We start from the raw sequence: 21,718 nt of genomic DNA, 5'->3' as shown, positions 1-21,718 counted from the left end.
TGAAATTCTTAAGGACTTTATTTTCACCTAAAAAATGCTAAGAGTTTTAATTCCTTATTTTGTCTTCTCTCCAGGTGTGAGGCTACACCTTGTTAATTTCTACTTTAGCCTATATATCTGTCGATAACCTCTAGTCTCACTTATAATTTGGTGATCCTCATGTCGTGGGCTTGGAAATGAGGTAACTCAGTTTAGAGCATAATTAAGGGAAGAACAGAACATCTCTGAGAAGGTTAATGTGCAGTAGGGCTGTGCAGAGAAATAGTGGGTGTGAAGCAGGGGATGGCAGTGGCTCCTGCCTTGAGTGATCCCCAAAGCCTTTCAAAGAGAGAATTTCTAAGTTGAACCCAAAAGGATGAGAAGCTTTAAAGCTCAGAGGTGAAAAGGCAGAAGAGATGAGCTTGTGTTCAAGTCAGAGGGACCAGCTTGGGAAAGGCCAATAGGCAAGCAAATATGAGAAATGTAGGAAATGAGAAGTAATGTGTGGTGATTTCAGCTGAGCATATATGACAGAGAGGAGAGATGAAGCTGGAGACGTAGGCAGGGGACACACCAGGAAGGTGTGCGAGGCTGTCCCAGCCTGCAGTTTGGTCTTGAGAGCAGTGACAAATCCTGATGCATTTCAGCTAACAGGGTGGGGAGGGAGCAGGATGGGGGGAGGGGAAAGGGTAACGTGGAAGGCATTAAGACTAGAGAGAAGGAGACCAGCTCAATATGCGAAGTAAGAGACAAAGGTAGTTTAAATTTTTATCTGATCTCCCACTTCATTTAGGGGCAGAATGGAGAAGACCTGTCTGTAGCATGCAGAAAGACCAGAAAAACAGAACAAGTCCAGGATGCCCCTCAGTTTCCTGTTTGCACAATGACATGGAGAGAGTTTATACAAACAACATCAAACAAACAATACCACTGAGAGAACACTTTAGGGGCTTTTTAAATAAGAAAAATATATGAAGGTTAGTGCACAGACTCTCTACTGTTTATTTTGCCGGTTCAGGACTTATGTTGTTGACAGAGTTTTTCTTGATTTTTAAAAATTTTTTATTGAATTTCCTGAGGTGACATTGGTTAATAAAATTATATAGGTTTCAAGTGTACAATTCTATGATACATCATCTGTACTGTATATTGATTTTCATCTCTGCTCTAAATAATACTGTGAGAGAGCTAAACTCTCAGAAATGAGAATGTTATGTGTGTTTAATGAACTGACTTTTATTTCTTTCACAAACCAAATTTGATACTGTATTTTCTTTAAGAATAGTTAATATATCTATATATATAAAACCCTAACATGCAAATAGACCGAACGATGGAACAACCGAACAACTGGTCGCTATGTCATGTGCTGACCACCAGGGGGCGTGCATAAAACATGATGGGTGTCAACCGTGGCAGGATGGTGGAGCAGGTGAGTGGAACTGCCAGACCAAGGCGGGGTGCCGGTCGCTGTCATCGGGGTAAGCCTCTGGTGGTTACTGAAAATTCTTTGCTCCTGTGCACTGAGGTCTCACCTGGCGCTTGCACCCGCTGCCGGCGCACAGCACGGGTCCTGATCGCTCAGTGCTGTCAGCAGGTGTGAGCAGCGGCTGCAGCCCTGATCTCAGGGCTTCTCCACCTCCCCCTGCTCCTGAGGGGCGATTGGGGCAGCAGCCACTGCTCACACCCACTGCTGGTGCCGGCCCCCATTGTTCCATGCTGTCAGCGGGTACGACTGGAGCCGGCACTGTCAGCGCATGGAAGCGGCGGTGCTGTTAGCGGTGCTGCCGGCAGACAGAGGACTGGGGGTCGCGGTGGGAGGGGCTGGGCGGGGGTGTGGAGGATGGGCCAAGACCTGCCCCTGTGCTCACCGCTGCCTCATGGCCCACAGTTCCTTTCAAGTGCACGAATTAATGCACTGGGCCCCTAGTTTAAAAATAAATTACAAGCTATAAATCTGAATGTGCTTATCCACATTAAAAATGATCTTTAGTCCTTTAAGAGATCATTCACGCTAGTCTAATTTTTATTATCAATATATATTTTGGATTATAAATTCATAGTTTCATTATAAGTAATTTAGAAAACATGGGAATTTTAAAGAAGGCACCTATATGCCATCACAAAGGGAAAAATCATTGTTAATGTTTTCTTGATTTCCCTCAATTATTTTTATATTAGTAATAATCCATCTTCTCATTTAATCCTCATAATAACTGCATAAGGTAGTTGCTACTACTATTACGTTAATTTCACAGAAGAGAACTGGAAGCTTAGGTAAAGTAAATAATTTCTACAATGTCATGTCTTTAACTAATAACTAAAATAACAATAATTTGTACAATGTTGTATCTTTAATAATTAAATGGTGAAATCCATATTTAAACTTAGTCAGTGATTCAAACTTACTCTCAGTCACTAGTTTTCATATTTCACAAAATTGAAATAATAATACCATGTTCACCATTTTATATTCTAATATCTTTAAAAAGTAAAAAGCATTACTATCTTATGGTAATATCTTATGATGAACCATTTTTGTGTAAATCATCCAAGAATATGATTTTTACAAGATATATAATATCCTATCATAATGTATTTAATCAATTTCTTTTGTTTCAACTTTTTATTACTGTAAAAAAATCTTTGCACATACATTTTTGTGTATATCTCTAATTATATTTTATTCTTTTTATTTTTTATTTTTTATTGATTTTTTACAGAGAGGAAGGGAGAGGGAGAGAGAGTTAGAAACATTGATGAGAGAGAAACATTGATCAGCTGCCTCCTGCACACTCCCTACTGGGTATGTGCCCGCAACCAAGGTACATGCCCTTGATCGGAATCAAACCTGGGATCCTTCAGTCCGAAGGCTGATGCTCTATCCACTGAGCCAAACAGGTTAGGACTAATTATATTTTAGATTAAATTGCTACAAATTGAAATGATAGATATTGACAATAAGCTTTTTAAAGCTCTTGATAAAAACAAGCAAAGTGCATCCAGAAAGTCTACCAATTTATACTCTCTAGACATGTATAAGAGTATTTATTTCATCCCACAATTATAATTTATTAGAATTATATTTATCTTGCCAATTTTAAAGCTGAAATTTTTTCTCATTTTACTTTGCATTTCTTTGATTCTCCAGTATAATGATGAAATCCTCCCCCCCTTTTTTCCCTACAGGGATATGAAAACATTTCATTTACTCATAACCATTTATCATCAATAATGTGACATTCTGGGTTACCAGGAAGTGAAAAACCAAATTTGGGTATTATTTAACTTAGTTTGGTAAGGAAGACAGATATTAACAAAGCAAACAAAATATAACTGCACAAATTATAAAATTTGATAACAAAGTAATAAAATAGTATGCTCAATAAAATCTCAATGAATAGAAGAAAGAATCAGAGGGAACTCTGAGGAGAATGATTAGAGGGATCTTAGGATGGCTGTGCATGGATGCTGAGGGCAACCAGTCCAGACTGGAGCACCAACAGAACTAGTGACTTACCTCAAGTGGAAATTTTTGTCCTTCTAAACTATGTTCTGAGCCATCAGATGACATGTTGCATTTTCCCCAGTGAAAAGTTATCTTGCTTGCTTTGAACACCGTTTCTGAAACTCCTCCACTGAGCTGGTAGTCATTAGTGAGATTAATTTCCACTAAAAACACATACACAGACAAAAATAAAACTGCATTTAAATTTCTAAAAATCAAAATTACAAATTTCAAGTAAATTTTCTCCTATTACAGGTACATTAAAAATAATTTCTTTGATTAATTTTTTAAAAATTAAGTTGCCATTTTGGAAGCTGAACTGTAACTGCACAATATACTCAATATATCTTATTGCCTAAAATGTAAACTAACCCGAAGACCTTAAGTACTGTGGGGCCCCTTTAGCAGAAGACAGCCAGCCAGTCCACCTGCCCTGCTTCTCTGGTGTCCTAAGATGTCCCTTACCCCAAAGCCCTGTCTGCTTCCCTAAGGCATATGATGACAGTGAGGGGACAGAGTGAAGGGAGAAGGAACAGAAGAGTGGAGAAAACTCTTCTCTTGGGAGTGCTTCCCACCTTCTCATGTTCAGCTCATTTCTACTCGTGACCAGACTGCTGTTTCTGTCTCCCATTCGTACCCCTCCACGTATCACTCTAGGCTTCATCAAGCCGTGTCCCAGGCTGCGGCAAGGCAGGTGGAAACCCAGTCCCATTGAGGGGTTTTAACCATCTCATGTTTGAATCCTGAGTGACAACTTTCAGAATCTTAAAATCTCTTAATTTGAGTTCCATATCAGATATTATCTGACAGTATTTTAAGAGTTGTCTGGAGATTAAGGATTATCTTGAGAGCTTAATACAAGATGTTGAAATCTCTCAATCAGATTTAAACAGTTTTTGTTCCATGAGGCAGGACAACTAGAGATATAAACTTCCATTAATAATAACAATAACAATAATGGTCAACATTTTTTTTTATCACTTACAATGTGCCATGCATTACACTAAGTAATTTACATGTATTAAATATTTGCTACTCACACAATCCTAGGAAGGAGGAGACATAATTATTATCCTATTTTACGGATAGGGAAATTGAGTCACAGAGAGTAACTTGATCAAGATTCAATGCTGTACTTTTTAAAAAATATATATTTTTCTATTGATTTCAGAGAGGAAGGGAGAAGGAAAGAGAGATAGAAATATCAATGATGAGAGAGAATCATTGATCAGCTGCCTCCTGCATGCCCCACACTGGGGATCGAGCCATATCCCGTGCATGTGCTCTGACTGGGAATTGAATTGTGACCTCCCGGTTCATAGGTCGACACTCAACCACTGAACCACACTTGCTGAGCTTAATGCTGTACTTTAAAAAAAATCAGCAGTAAACTCAAAACTGCCTTGTGCCCAAGGGTTGGGGGTGGGGTGACTGGAAAAAGAAGGTGAAGGGATTAGCTAAAGAAAATATATGCATACCCCATAGACCCAGACTATAGTTTGGTGAAGGCCCAGGAAGGGGGAGGTGGGGTGGGTGCAGGTGAAAAAGTGGCGGGGGGGGGGGGGAGGGAACACCTGAAATAATGTCAACATTAAACATTTTTAATAAAAAATTGCAAAAATAACTAAACAGGTATGGTTCTAAAGATCAAGTGTTGGCTGCACGCCACTGAGAAAATACAGCAGAGGATACGCCTCATGGCTTCATAACAGCCTTCAAAGCTGGTGCTGGAAAGTTCTGAAATGGTGGCAGAGTAAGTGGAAGCTACACTGACATTCTCCCACCAAACTGGATTTTCAACTAAAATGCAGAAAAACCACCCTGAATAATCAACTGAAGACTAGCTGCATAGAATCCTGATAACCAAGGATGGAAAGTGGAGATGGCATAGAGACTGGTAGGAAGTGCAGAGGCGAGAGGGCTGGCCAGGCACCTACAGGCAGCAGCTGAAGTTCCAGAGGGATATCTCAGCTAGGGAGGCTTCCCACTAAGAACTCTGGGGTCTAAACCCCAAGCTGGGCTCCGCAGCCAAGAGCAGAACTGAGAAAGGTGTCCACATAATATCTGGCTGTGAAAAGCAGCAGGGTTGTGGTCTACTAGGAGGAAGTGGCTGGAATGCAGGCACCCTCAAAATATTAGCAAATTGGATCCAGCAATATATTATTAAAAAGATCATACACCATGACCAAGTGGGATTTATTCCAGGGATGCAAGGCTGGTACATTATTCGCAAATCAATAAACGTGATATATCACATAAGCAAATTGAAGGACAAAAATCACATGATCTGCCGAAACCAGTTTGGCTCAGTGGATAGAGCGTCGGCCTGCGGACTGAAAGGTCCCGGGTTCGATTCCGGTCAAGGGCATGTACCTTGGTTGCGGGCACATCCTCAGTGGGAGGTGTGCAGGAGGCAGCTGATCGATGTTTCTCTCTCATCGATATTTCTAGCTCTCTATCCCTCTCCTTTCCTCTCTGTGAAATATCAATAAAATATATTTTTTAAAAAAAATCACATGATCATATCAATAGATGCACAGAAAGCATTCCACAAAAGCCAACACCCATTTTTGATGAAAACTCTCAGCAAAGTAGGAATAGAAGATCATACCTCAACATAGTAACAGCCATATGTGACAAACCTATAGTCAACATCATACTCAATGGGCAAAAACTACCATTTCCCCTAAGAATAGGAACAAGTCAGGGATGTCCACTTTCACCACGCCTTATTCAACATAGCACTGGAAGTCCTAGCCACAGCGATCAGACAAGAAGAAAACAAAAGGCATCCCAATTGGACCGGAGGAAGTAAAACTGTCATTATTTGCAGATGACATGATATTGTACATAGAAACCCTAAACACTCCACCAGAAAACTACTATATTTAATAAATGAATTCAGCAATGTAGCAGGATACAAATTTAACACCCAGGAATTAATGACATTTAAAAAATATATATTTTATTGATTTTTACAGAGAGGAAGGGAGAGGGATAGAGAGTTACAAACATCGGTGAGAAACTTTGATCAGCTGCCTCTTGCACGCCCCCTATTGGGGATCAAGCCTGCAACCAAGGTACATGCCCCTGACCAGAATCGAACCCAGGACCCTTCAGTCCATGGGTTGATGCTCTATCCACTGAGCCAAACTGGTTAGGGCTCAATGGCATTTTTATACACCAATAATGTATTCTCAGAAAGAGAAACTAATAAAACAATCCCATTTACATTGCCACAAAAAAAATACTTAGGAATAAACTTAATCAAGGAGTTCTGTAAAAGATTTGTACTCAGAAAACTACAGGACGTTGAAAAAGAGAGGAAGATATAAACAAGTGGAAGAATATACCATGTTCATGGATTGGTAGAATTAACATCATTAAAATGTCCATATCACCCAAAGCAATCTACAGATTCATTGCAATCCCTATTAAAATACCAAGGGCATATTTCACAGATCTAGAACAAACTCTCCAAAAATTTATATGGAATAAATAAATAAATAAGACCACAAATAGCTGCAACAATCTTGAAGAAGAACAAAGTTGGAGGAATTACAATACCAGATATCAAATTATACTACAAAGCCACCATAATCAAAACAGCCTGATATTGGCAAAAGAATAGGCATATAGATTAATGGAACAGAAGAGACCCTAGAAATTGACCCAAGCCATTATGTTCAATTAACATTTGACAAAGGATGCAAGAGCATACAATAGAGTCAAGACAATCTCTTTAATAAATGATGCTGGGAAAATTAGACAGGTACATGCAAAAAAAATGAAACTAGACCACCAACTTACACCATACATAATAAACTGAAAATTGATGAAAAACTTACATGTAAGTTATGAAACCATAAAAATCCTAGAAGAAAACATAGGCAGGAAAATCTCAGACATCTCTCATAGCAATAAGTTTACTGATACATCTCTTAGGGCAAAGGAAATTAAGGAGAAAATAAACAAATGGGACTACATAAAAATAAAAACTTCTGTATAGCCCTAGCCGGTTTGGCTCAGTGGATAGAGCGTTGGTCTGCGGACTGAAGGGTCCTGGGTTCGATTCTGATCAAGGGCATGTACCTTGGTTGGGGCACATCCCCAGTAGGGGGTGTGCAGGAGGCAGCTGATCGATGTTTCTCGCTCATCAATGTTTCGAACTCTCTATCCCTCTCTCTTCCCCTCTGTAAAAAAATCAATAAAATATATATATATAAAAACTTCTGTATAGCAAAAGAAACCATCAACAAAATGAAAAGAGAGCCCACTGTACGAGAGAATATATTTGGTAATAATACATCTGATAAAAGGTTAATATCCAAAATATATAAGGAACCTACACAATTTAACAAAAGGAAGACAAATAATCCAATAAAAAAATGGGCAAACCTAAATAGACACTTCTTCAAAGTGAACATACAGATGGCCAAGAGACATATGAAAAAAGCTCAAAGTGGCTAATCATCTGAGAGATGCAAATTAAAACGAGGTATCACCTCACACTTGTCATAATGGCTACCATCAACAAATCAACAAATGGCAAGTGCTGGTGAGGATGTGGAGAAAAGGGAACCCTAGTGCACTGCTGATGGGAATGCAGACTGGTGCAGCCATTATGGAAAACAGTATGGAGTTTCTTCAAAAAATTAAAAATGGAACTGCCATATGACCTAGTGATTCCACTTCTAGGAATATACCCTAAGAAACCCGAAACACCAATCAGAAAGGATATATACACCCATATGTTCATAGCAGGGCAATTTACAATAGCCAGGATCTGGAAACAGCCCGAGTGCCCATTAGCAGATAGGTGAGTTGATAAAAAATCTGTGGTACATTTACACCATGGGGTACTATGTGGCTGTAAAAAGAAGTAACTCTTACCATTTTGCAACAGCATGGATGGACCTGGAGAGTATTATGCTAAGCAAAATAAGCCAGTCAGAGAAAGTATCACATAATCTCAGTCATATGTGGAATCTAATGAACAAAATAAACTGATGAACAAAATAGATTCAGAGACATAGAAGCATGGAACAGACTGGCGAATTTCAGAGGGAAGGCGGAGGTGGGGATGAGATGGTAGATTAACCAGGGAACTTATATGCATAAATGCTTAACCCATGGACACAGACAATAGGGTGGTGAAGGCCTGGGAGAGGTGGGTGCGGGGTTGAGGAAGTCAATGGGAAAAAAACCCAAAGGGGACATCATATACTTTTAAGAATAGAGACACATTAAAAAAACACAATAGTACTGGAAATGTCAAGATTTACAACAATATATTTTTATGAATTTAATTAAGAATATAATATAATAATTTTCTTAAATTTTCATTCAACACATATTTACTGAGTACTTACTTAATCTGCATTAGGTACTGATGTAGAAAAAAATCCTACCCTTATGGAATTTAAAACTAAAATGCCACATTCAATTAATTATATTACTAAAATATGGAATGTAGAGAAAAATTCACTAATTATAAACCACCTCAACATTACCACTATTACAATTTTGAATATTTTTTCCAGTCTTTTCCCCATGACTACATTTGTTTTACGTAACTTCTTGAAATACATACAATTTCATTTAAAACATATCAGAGAAAAAAGTTGTTCATTTTTTGAAAACTATTTTTTTGTACTTATCATTTAGTGAAATTTTTTATGGTATTATAATTTGCATGTTTTTAAAAACAGACAGTGTCAAGAAAAAGCATGTTGAGAGTGCTTCCTAAGGATTGTATATAATTTTAAACTTTTGTGTAGAAGGGCTAGTAATTTCTTAAAATTCAATTATAGTCAATTGCTTTTTTCTTATCCAATTATTGAATATAGTCTGAGGTTCAGCAGACAAATCAAACTGCAATGCCCAAGAAAAGGAAATCCTGATTGATTAAGTGATTAACCAGTGATGGAATTATTCAATTACATTAATTATATATTATATTATATTTATCACATCTTCTAGTGGAGGCATCGTTATTGTTATATTATCGGAGAATATGAGGTAACTACTTCGGTGATTTTATTTTTTTGTACACATTTTCAAAATGTCTAAACTTCAGATTTTCTATGCTCTGTTTGGTTTGTTGTAAAGATAGTTTATATCCGTTCAAAGTACATTATAAAAGGAAAATCAAATGAAACTAATCTGAACTTCCTCTAGGTCCAATAAATATATTAAAGTCACACACAAAATGCAAACACGTTACCTGTTTTCCCATTGTTATGAATGAATGTGTTTTCCAAAGATGTTTTATCCCAACCCTGAAATTTAAGTTTCTTAAGATTCACATTCACTTGTGTAATATCTTCATCAATATTGATAGGAGATTGTTTGGGGCTATTACATGTTGGATATTTCTTTCCCCAATTTTTTTGATTCAGTGCTCCTAGGAAAAGAAAAGGGTAAGAGGTTAGTTTCATAAATTACCATGCAAAAGCTAAATTTTATATTATAAAGTAATAAATCCATTACATTAAAATATACATAATAGGAAGAAAATTGAGACATCTTTGAAGCAATTCATAAAACAACTATGCCTAGATTTAGATTCTGGGTTTTAATATAATACGCTATAAAAAACAGGCCTCTTAGAACAACTACATCAAGTACAGAGATCAATAGCCTTTCTTTAGCCACCACACTATCCCAAATCAACAGAAAGCCTGATTGTCATGTAAGGCAGTGAGTCCCAGCCCACGTTTGAGCAAGGCCAAGGTTTTCCATGATTGATGTTGAAGGAAATTATAAGTAAACAACCTCCAACCCCTGTACCTGTAGTCTATGCAATCTACTTCTTGTGATAAAACAGCGATTTTCAAACAGTGCGCTGCAAGAATTTTTTAAACATGCAATACATGATTATTTAGTGAAGGACACTGACCTCTTTTTCCTAGATTGTCAAATAAAAATGTGACAACAGTCAACACAACAGTAGCCATCCGGTATGAAAGCCCTGTCTTGAACCATAAATAAATAGGTCATATAATCTTGTTGGTCACATCACATAATAAGGTTAATTCTTTTTTTAACATATATATATATGTAGAGATATACATATGTTTTTTATTTCAGAGAGTAAGGGAGAGGGAGAGAGACAGATGAGAGAGAATTATTTATCAGCTGCCTCCTGCATACCCCCTACTGGAGATTGAGCCCACAACCCAGGCATGTGCCCTGACTGGGAATTGAACCATGACCTACTGGTTCATAGGTCAACGCTCAACCACTGAGCCACACCAGCTGGCTATAATTCATTAATTCTTGGTACCAGAAATCCTTCATACAATTATAGGCACCTGAATTTTTAAAAAGTCACTTTGGAGAAAAAATGGTAGGTAATTACTGTTATTATTTTTTTTTAATCATTCAAAATTATACCTACTATTTTGTCAGATCAGCAAAAAATATTTTTTTGGTTGTGCCCAAAAAGTTTTGTGACACACTAAAATCACTGTGATAAAGAACTCAGTGTGGATGGACTTCCATGCCAAGCTCTCATAATGTGACAAAACTAGCTTTGCATAATCCATTTTATGTATAATTGTACATTAAATTATATTCCCCATCAAATATAAGCATGTACATATAAATATTAATATTATATAATACATTTATATACGTAATCATATATACCCATAATTTAGCTCAGGAAAAAAATAATAATACCATGAAAATGCCTATATAGCCAGGGGCGATTAGGTAATTCATCCCCTAGTGAGGCATCTACCAAAAATTGACAGGTGCTAAAATTTTTTTTGAAAAACCTAACTACTTCTACAGAGCACTTGGTTATCATACGCTTTAAATATGCACCGTGATGCACAAGTCAGCTTCCAGGAACAGCTCTAATGAAGAGTAATGCTATGCTTATTTCACTGTAAAGAAATTGGCATGAGGGCAAAAAACAGTGCTCATTTTACTGTGTCAGAGCAAGAGAAGCAGAGAAAATGCATCACAAACCAATAAGGCCCTTTGTTTGCTTAAATTTTTAATATAGTGAAATAAATCCAAGACACCTAGGACAAATCTTATCGTTGTGGTTCACAGAAACATACACATTTAAGTCTCTATTACCAGTGCCTGTGATTTATAAACCTGCTATTTCCCATTCGTGATCATCTCTATTTGGCTTCCTATTTGGTTTATCCAAACTGAACAACTGAAACCAGCTCCTCCTGTAATCTTTGTGGTCCCTTAATCTTAGAAGTCAGCCTGATGCCTGTCTTTCCTCCTCAGGAAGCCCTTTGGGTCTACCTTCAAAGCATATCCCTAATCAGACCATTTCTCATCTGCACTGTTACCAACCTAGCCCAGCCCACAGTCGTCATTAGTCTATGTCTTTCTCTTCCACAAGCAGCATTGTGATCACCTAGGAGATTGTTAGGAGAGGCAGGTCGTAGACTTACTAGGTCAGAATCTAATTTTAACACAATCCCCAGGAGATTCATACACATATTAAATTCTGAGTCACAATTGGTTAGACATCTTCAGTGCTTTCTCTCTGATCTCCACCTTCTTCTCCTGTCCTTCCCACAATTCTGTTCCCCAATTACATAGTTGGCAAGATTATGAAATGGCCCCCCAAATTCCCACACCCTGTATGTCTAGGTACTAAGAGTGGCTTCCGGCTGGTAGCCAGCCAAAACACACAAGCCAGTACCAATAAGGCAAATACTGCATAATTCCACTTATTTGCAGCATATACAGATGTCACACTCACACAGATAGGAAGCAGAATGGTGATTACCAGGAAATGGGGGGAGGGATAAAGGGAAATTATTTCATGGGTACAGAGTTTCAAATCTGCAAGATGAAAATGTTTTAAAGATGTTTCACAATAATGTAAGTATATTTAACTAATGAACTGTGTACACTTAAAAAATCGTTAAGAGGGTAAATTTTATACTATGAAATTCTTATCACAGTAGGAAAATGATTAGGATGGCAAAAACAAACAAACAAAAATTGGGGATCTGGACCTCAATCTTGCAACGGCAGGGAAGTGAACTCTGCCAACAACTTGCATGAGCTAGAAACAGGATTCTGCCCTGTAAAGGGCATCTTGATTTTAGATTTATGAGATGCTGAGCAGAGAATCCAGCTAAATGGTCCCTCCTCTTTGACTCTAGACCAGCCGTGGGCAAACTACGGCCCGCGGGCCGGATCCGGCTGTTCTATCCGGTTCTCTTGCTCTCCCCTCCGCTCCTTTACTTTGAATTTATATTAGTTCACACAAACACTCCATCCATGCTTTTGTTCCGGCCCTCCGGTCCAGTTTAAGAACCCATTGTGGCCCTCGAGTCAAAAAGTTTGCCCACCCCTGCTCTAGACCCATGGAAACTGAGATAACAAATACACGTTGTTTTAAGCCATTTAAGTTGTACTAATTTGTTGTGCAGTGTAAGAAAACGAATGCAACAAGTACGTAAAGTAATATTTTAAAATATGTATCAGATCGTGTGTCACTCCTTGGCTTGGGTCCCTACAATAACTTTTCATTTCACGCAGAGTAAAATGTAAAGAAACGTATTACCATGGCTGACGGATGCCACATGATATCACTACTTACATCCTCCCTAATCTCATTTCCCATTGCTCTGTGGTGCCGGCTCTACTCTAGCCACACTGGCTTTTCTGTTCCTGGAACATGGGTAGCCCCAGGGCCCAGCACTTGCTGCCACCTCTTCCTGGAAGGCTTCCCGAAATGCTGTGCAAGGCTCTCTCTCGTACTCTCTTGCTTCAATGAGGTCCCTGCCCAAATGCATCTTGTTAGAGGCTTTCTCTGGACATCCTGTATAAAATACACTTCCCTACCCTGGTCATTCCTGATTCCCTCTCTTTAATTAATTTTGTTCTCCTTAGATATTAATTATGTTTATTTGTTCCTATACCCTAGAACCTGGAAAAAAAGCCCTGGCACATAGCATAGGTGTTCAATAAACATTTGTTGAATGATTGAATCAGACAAATAAAAGATGATGATGTCTTTTGTTATATGAGTTTGAGCTCATAGGGAGGGATCTAACATTAAATGGCAACAGAAAGAAAAAAAAAAGAAAACCATTTCTAACCTCAACAGTAGGTCACATTTTACTGTTTGCCATATGATACTTTTGTTTGGTAGTCCCTACTAAACTTCTGCTGAAGGATATTAAGAAAGACATGATGTCCAACCTAAATGTTGTCTGACATTTTATAGCACAGTGATCCTGAGTGACAAGGTTGGGTTTGAAGTGAATCAAACAGTTACACTGAGTGTGGACCTAGTTTAAAACATCTACTAGAGCGTGGGGTAAAGTACAGGGTCAAGAAGCCTCCTTAACATTTGTGACTAAAAGACAAAATAAAAGAGGCAGAGTAGGGGAAATAATATTTTATGAAAAGGTTGTAAAAAAGAAAAAGTCCCGTAAAAAGAAAAACATTTAAAAAAAATCTATAAAACAACAAAAGCCCACTGAGGTTCTTTTAGCAAAGGACTCTGGAAATTAGGTTCTTTCAAATCGTCATAAGTATAAAACCAAGGGAAGTAAAATAATAACGTGTTAAAATTGTGCACAAAGATGAAACATAGATCAAAGAAGCATTAAATGTATTTTACCTGTCTTTAATAATAAACTATTAGATTAATGTTATGCTTAAACATTTTTAAAACTCCTGAATTAACATTTTTAATGTCACAATTGGAGAGCTCAGTCCACATGGTGGTTAGAGCCATGATGATGTGCCTGAGAAAACAGGTGTACAGAATTCATTAGAATGATATCCACTGCATTATTAGTGAATGTGGTGAAGAAGAAATTAGGAGAGTCCCTGTAGCAACACAAAATCATCAGGCTGATTACCCACAAGGAGGACTGTAGAGTACTAAATGTCAGCTCTAGAAAATTAAAATAAATTATTCATTCACATAGTCATCCATTCTTTCATTCAATTATTGACTTACCTGGATTAGTATCACTCCCATAAATATATCCTGTGGTTATCTCTAGTAGAGCATGTAAGAGACTGTATTTTGTTTGTTAACTTATTTGTTACCTATTGCATCTGTATCTTTTTAAAAAAATATATTTTATTGATTTTTTACAGAGAGGAAGGGAAAGGGAGAGAGAGTTAGAAACCGATGAGAGAGAAACATCGATCAGCTGCCTCCTGCACACTTCCTACTGGGGATGTGCCCGCAACCAAGGTACATGCCCTTGACCGTAATTGAACCTGGGACCCTTGAGTCTGCAGGCCGATACTCTATCCATTGAGCCAAACCGGTTAGGGCTCATCTGTATCTTATTGCCAAACTCCCAGGTGGGCACACAGAAACAAATGAAATTCTCACAAAACAGTCTTTGTGCACCTGATGAATGTATTCAGTATTTAAATTAGAATTCCAAGCAGAACGGAAATCAATTCTAGGCTTTGTAGGAGATATACAAACATGAATTCAAGTTTGTTGACTTGCGTTTTCATCCTTGCATTTCAGAGGTTGGGGGCATGTGACATAAGAACTAGACAAATGCCTCAAGGAGTAGATGAGTTGAAGGTAGGTCCACATGGATAGTAAAAGCACACAAGTGAGCCCTGAGAAATGGCAGAATCCTCACTGGCAGAGAGGGAACCAATAGCATGTCTGGTTGAGCTGTGAGCTGGAGGGAGCTCCCTGTGGCAGAAAAGTGCAGGCAATGCTCAGAGAGAAGTGAGCAACCCAGCTTGGTCCAATGAGCAAAGAGTGGCTGCCAAGGACCTCCCGATGGAGATGGAAGAGCAGACTGCGTGGGCCAGTGGAGGCACAGAGGCCTTGGAAGAGTAAAGGAGTTCACAACAGTCCTATTAGAGAGATGAAGCGGGCGGGACTGCAGAATAGGCAGAGAGAGTGAGGCTTTATAATTAGCAGACATTTCACAGGCATCCATTATTTGTTTTCATTCACTTTTTACAAAATCCCTCTGCAAGGGACTGAGTGTTGGTCTTCTCAGATTTTATATGTTGAAATCCAAATCCCCAATGGGATGTATTTGAAGGCAGATCTTTGGGAGGTGATTAGGTCACAAGGGCTGAGCCCTGGTGAAGGAGCCCTTGGTGTCGCATGAGAGAGACCTCGGAGAGATCCCTGGTCCTTCCCACCAGGTGAGGTTGTAGTGGAAAGATAGCAGCCTAGTAAACGACCCCCACTAGACACCGAATCTGCTGGCACTTTGATCTTGGACTTCTGAACCTCCATAAGTGTGAGAAATAGATTTCTGTTGATTATAAGCTATCAGCCTATGGGATTTTGGTATAGCAGCCTGAAAAGACGTATTTGAACTACAATAAGTCTGTGTCTTATTCATGTTGTAATTTCAGCAACTTTCTTAGAACTCCACTTAAGGATTAAACATTTTCTGAATGAATAAATGCTTCAACAAGATATCTACAGTTACCTACCCTTCTCTGTCTTTGTATTATACATCTTGACCAATTATTGTCTTAAATAAAAACACATTTAAAAAGTATTCTATGTGGGGAAATATTACTTCACCAGTCTCTAACGGAATGGAAGGAAGGAAGGAAGGAGAATGTTTTCACTGTTTGGAGAAAAAAAGTAAGAAAATAAAAGTTTAAAAATACACACAATTCTTCCTGTCTATTTTTACATTATTCCTGCTGAGTCTTCCCTTCCAATGTGAGAAAAATGGATAAAATAATTGTAATATTGTTTAAGGTATTCAGCAGAGAGCCACTGAAAATTCACAAAAATTTGATAAAAATTCCAATAACAAGATTTAACAGTTAGTTGACTTAGAACTGATTACTCAAATAGCAAGCTATTGTTAAGAAAAACATATTTTAATGAATTTATTTTCCAGTCCAAATTATATATATAATTGATTTTAGAGAGAGAAAGGGAGAGAGAGAGGGGGAAGCATCTATGTGAGAGAGAAACATCGATCAGTTGACTCCCAAATGTGCCTCAACTTGTGATGGAACCTGAAATCTAGGAATGTGCCCTGACTGGGAATCGAACTCATCACCTTTTGGTGTTCAGAATGACATTCCAACCAACTGAGTCACTGGGTCTGGGGCTCTGGTCCAGATTTTGTGTTAAGAAAATGTTTGCATTTCTATATCTTTACATGTAAAAAGATTAAAAAGCAAATATAAATGTAATATTGCTGTAAGGCTGTAGTAATGATTATAACATTCATTACTAATTGCCTTGAATATACTCCAAGATTCCATACACTATAAATTACAGCTTTATAAATTACTGTGGCCCAATGCAGTAATGTTTCTACTGCTGTAGCCTGGTATCAAATATTCACTAATTAAATCAGAAAAACACAGCTGAAACTGAACAAGCTACAGGAACCATGAGGAGTTCTTTTTTGTCTACCTGCTCCAACAAGCTAGCACTTGTAAAAAGGAAGACAAGGCTCGGGGATTAGGTAACTCTGATTAAAGTCATGACGTTTATATTTGCATGATTCCAAATGAGTCCACTGTGTTTGAATATTGAGGCTTCAGAATGAACACAATGCAGGCTGACAAAGTACAGGACCTTTCTATAGTATTTGCTGTTAACTAACTCACCTCACTGAAAGGTAGGCAAACTACCTGTGGAACGATGAGAGAGAAACAGAGTGAGATTTCTTTACTTTGTTGCTGCAGACTGGCTATCACTGATGATATAGTAAATACAGAACCAAAAAAAGTAATGCAAGTTACTTCTTGGTTTGAGGAAAAGCTCTGAAAGGGCCTTAGAGTCACTGTGAACGCTTGTGGTCATCAACATTCCTCTTTAATAACTGAGGAGCTAGGCTCCTATGCAAGGAAACAATGGCACAACAGATAACACGGGTTTTCTGACAGTAACACCACCATCTCATCTGCCCCCACGGGTTACTGTCCACATACTTATTACTGACATGGAGTGTGACTCGTGGCTCTGTTTCCTACTTTTGGTAAAAGGACCAGAGATTCAGAATTGAAGTCTGAGACACAGATATCATCCTACATCTTTCTATTTGTGATAGGCCTTTTGATAAAATTTTCTGCGGTATTATTTTATTGTTTTGGTTGAAGAGCACACTGTCTATAGGACCAAATATTCTGGTTTGATCCCTATATAGAACTGTCAGTTCCTCCTTTCTGTAAACACTGATTATAGGGTTCTTTCTTAAATCAGATCTCCTCTGTGTGTGCTTCGGCTCCATGCAAAGACTAAGAAAAAACTGTGGGAAGATATCATAAATCCATTGCTTCAGCTGGGAAGTTTATATTTTGTATTATCTCTACATCCCATCAAAATTTAATCCCAATGAAGGCAGCTTTCATTTATTCATTGGTTCACTCAGTCATCAAATATTTAACAAAGTGCCTAGTGGGAGATAGAATATAAATCTGGTACAAAAGATTCAAATATGAATAAAACAGCACACATCATCAAAGAATTCATGCTCTAGTGAGACCTAAGACATATTAACTGTGAATTATAATACAATCTAATACGTATGACAGCAGAGAGATGCATGGAGTATTACAGGGACATAAAAATGTCGTGCCTAATCTAGACAGGACAAGAGACACAGAAGACTTTTGAATGACAAAATACTTGAGAGAAGTCTTAAATAATGGGCAAGGATCATCAAAGTGAAGGTGGGGAAGAAAGTCAGGGCCAAAGGTATCTAGAAGGAGAGAACAGCATGAGCACTGAATAGTTATTTGGGAAAAACAGCAGGAAGTTCTGCGGTATTATTTTATTGTGATGATACAGAAAATGCAAGGCAGGGAGGGGAGAGGAATGAGTAGAGGGGAGTAGATTTTGAGGTTTTAAATGCCAGGATAAAGGGTTTGAACTTTTTCTGATAGGTTATTGAAGGGATTTAAATTGCAGGTACTTCTCAACAGGGCTCATTTGCCCCTCACCCTCAAACTAACACCTCCCCCCTGCCCCCGCAACACACACATAACACCCTGAGGTGTGGTCCTCTTACTTGATTTAAGACCCATATACCAAGGGGCCAGATGCAACAGCATCAAAACAAATTCCAGTGAGCTTCACATATAGCATACCCAAGGCTTTTTGTGTGTGTGTGTGTTTTGTTATTTGTGTTTTTTTTCTTTTGTGTTTTGTTTGTTTGTTTGTTTGTTTGATTTTGATTTTCTTTTTCTCTTTTCATTTGCATAGTCTCTAATTGCTATTTTTTATTTTGGTCTGTTTTTTTCTTTCTCATCCTCTTTACTTTTTGTTAATTCTTATTTTTAATTCAATTTATTTTCTTTTCTCTGTTCCCACTTTCTTTTCCTATTCTACATTTTATTTTATTTAGTATTAGTTATTAAAATTATTATTATTTTATTTGTTATTTTCTATCTTTTATTTTATACTTACCCTATTTCTGATCTCTTCCTTCTTTGCTTTCATATTCTCTTTTACTTTCTTATTTATTATTTCCTCTTCTAATTCTTCTGGTCTCATGTATTCTAGTGTTTTTTTTTGTGTTTGTTTTTCATTTGTTTGTTTGTTTGTATTTTAGTCTTCTGGTTAAGGCTGTTGTTTTATTATTTTTGGTACTGGTATTTGTTTTCCTTTTTTAGTTTTTGTTGTTTTCTTCTTATTCTTTTTGGTTTAGTCTAGTTCTGTTAGCACCTGTATAACAGTTGGCATAATGTGTCCAGGGTTGAGACTCATGGTCAAAAGCCTGAGCGCTGAGCTCATCCACAAACGTAACAACAACTATCAAGACCCAAATTCAACAGGAGAACCCAAATAACTCACACAAGGGTCATTCCTAGAGCACCGAACTTAGATCAAGGAGATTATACCACTGGGTCCCATAGGATGGCCACCCCACCAAGATTGAGAGGCATAGTAGTATTTTCTGACACATTGAAACAAACACAAAGAAATAGAAAAGAGGGGGAAACAAAGAAACGGGCCCCAAATGAAAGAACAGAAGGAATAGCCAGAAAAAAGATCTAAGTGAAATGGAGAGCAATTTATCACACATAGAGTTCAAAGTAATGGTTATAAGGATGCTCAAATAACTTGAGAACTATAAGGAATATAGTGGAAACTATTCCAGCATGAAAACTGAATAGAAACCATGAATAAGAACCAACTGGAAATAATGACATACCTGAAATAAAGAATACCATGGAAGGAATCAAGAGTAGATTAGAAGAAGCTGAGGACCAAATCAGTGAAGTATAAGGTAAGGGAGAAAAACACACACAATCTGAGCAGCAATTGGAAAAAAAAAATTAAAAAGCAGGAAGATAGTTAAAGGGAGCTTTGGTACAACATGAAATGGAACAACATCCACATCATATTGGTGCCAGGGGGAGAAGAATCTGAGCAAGGAATAGAGAGCCTATTTGAAAAAAATGACAGAAAGCTTCCCTAACCTGTTGAAAGAAAAAGTCACTCAAGTTCAGGAAACACAGAGAGTCCCAATCAAGATGACTCCAAAATGACCCACACCTAGACACATCATAATTAAAATGGCAAACATTAAAGACAAAGAAGAACCTTAAAGGTAGCAAGAAAGAACAGAAGGTTACTTATAAGAGAACTCCCATTACACTGTCAGCTGATTTCTCAATAGAAACACTTCAGGACAGAAGAGAGTGGCATAAATATACAAATTAATGAATCCAAGACTACTCTATCCAGGAAGGCTATCACTCAAAATTGAAAGTGAAATAAAGAGCTTCACAGACAAAAGGCTAAAGGAGTTTATCACCACCAAACCAGCACTGCAAGAAAGGGACTGTTATAATAATAATAAGAAATAGAGAGAGAGAGAGAGGAACATAGGTATAAAAAGTAAAAATGGCAACAAGTAAGTACCTATCAATAATAACCTTAAATGTAAATGGCATAAGTGCTCTAATCAAAAGACATAATGTAGCTGAATGGATACGAAAATATGACCCATATGCATGCTGTCTACAAGAGACCCACCTCAGAACAAAAGACTAACACAGGATGAAAGTGAAGGGATGGGAAAATTTTTTTATGCAAATGCAAATGAAAAAAAAACTGGGGTAGCCATACTCATATACGACAAACTAGACTTCAAAATGAAGGCCATAACAAAAGACAAGAAGGCCACTACATAATATTAAAGGGATAGACCCAACATGAGGATATAACCCTCATAAACATATATGCACCCAATATAGAAGCACCCAAATATAAAACAAAACAAAACAAAAAACTTCTGGAGGTCATTAAGGGAGTGATTGACAGCAATATAATAATAGTAAGAGACATTAACATGTCACTGATATCACTGGATAGATCTTCTAGACAAAAAACAACAACAAGGAAACGGTGATCCTAAATAAATAACACACTAGATCAGATGGAATTAATTGACATTTACAGATCATTTCACCCCAAAGCTACAGAATATACATTCTTCTCAAGTGCACATGGATCATTCTCAAAGGCAGACCTCATGTTAAGACACAAAGTAAGTCTCTACAAGTTCAAGAAGATTGAAATCATATCAAGCACCTTCTCGGATCACAATGGCATGAAATTAGAAATCAACTAGAGTAAAACCACTCAAAAACATTCAAAAGCATGCAGGCTAAATACTTGTTATAAAACAATGAATGGGTTACCAATGAGATCAAGAAAGAAATAAAAAATTACCTGGAAACAAATTAAAATGAACTCACAACAACACAAAATCTATGGGACATAGCAAAAGTAATCATGAGAAGGAAGTTTATAGCACTACAGGCCTATCTCAAAAAAAAAAAAAAAAAAAAAAGAAAGAAAAATTACTAATAAACTATTTAACCCTACAAGTTAAAAAATTAGAAAGAGAACAACAAGAAAATCCCAGAGTAAGTACAAGGAAGGAAATAATAAAGATTACAGCAGAAATAAATGACATAGAAACTAAAAAAAAACAAAACACAATACAAAAAAATCAATGAAGCCAAAAGCTGGCTCTTTGAAAAGATAAACAAGATTGATGAACTCCTAGCCTTACTCATCAAGAAACAAAGAGAGAGGACCCAAATAAATAAAATCAGAAATGAAAATGGTGAAGTAACAACTGACACCACAAAAATAAAAGGGATTGTAAGAAATGAACAACTATATGCCAACAAATTAGACAACTTAGATGAAATACACAACTTCCTAGAAACATAAATCTTCCAAAACTCAGAGTTATCCTAATTCCAAAACCAGATAGACACCACAAGTAAGGAGAATTA

At 37.4% G+C, this 21,718-nt stretch overlaps 1 protein-coding gene across 5 annotated transcripts in view; it reads right to left on the bottom strand.

Annotated features, from left to right (window-relative positions):
* Positions 1-21,718, bottom strand: part of PTPRZ1 (protein tyrosine phosphatase receptor type Z1) — a 206,779-nt gene that overhangs the window by 92,163 nt on the left and 92,898 nt on the right. For all 5 annotated transcript variants that reach the window (XM_080664026.1, XM_080664027.1, XM_080664028.1 and 2 more), the window contains exons 3-4: positions 9,714-9,893; positions 3,500-3,651 (exon numbers count right to left, since the gene is read on the bottom strand). In XM_080664026.1, coding sequence (XP_080520152.1) covers positions 3,500-3,651; positions 9,714-9,893 — 332 coding nt within the window. The remainder of the gene's footprint in view (positions 1-3,499; positions 3,652-9,713; positions 9,894-21,718) is intronic.

The sequence above is a fragment of the Plecotus auritus genome (genome assembly GCF_963455305.1).
Source record: "Plecotus auritus genome assembly, chromosome: 4".
Classification (NCBI taxonomy): Eukaryota; Metazoa; Chordata; class Mammalia; order Chiroptera; family Vespertilionidae; genus Plecotus; species Plecotus auritus.
This window is presented reverse-complemented; position numbering and strand designations above follow the sequence as displayed.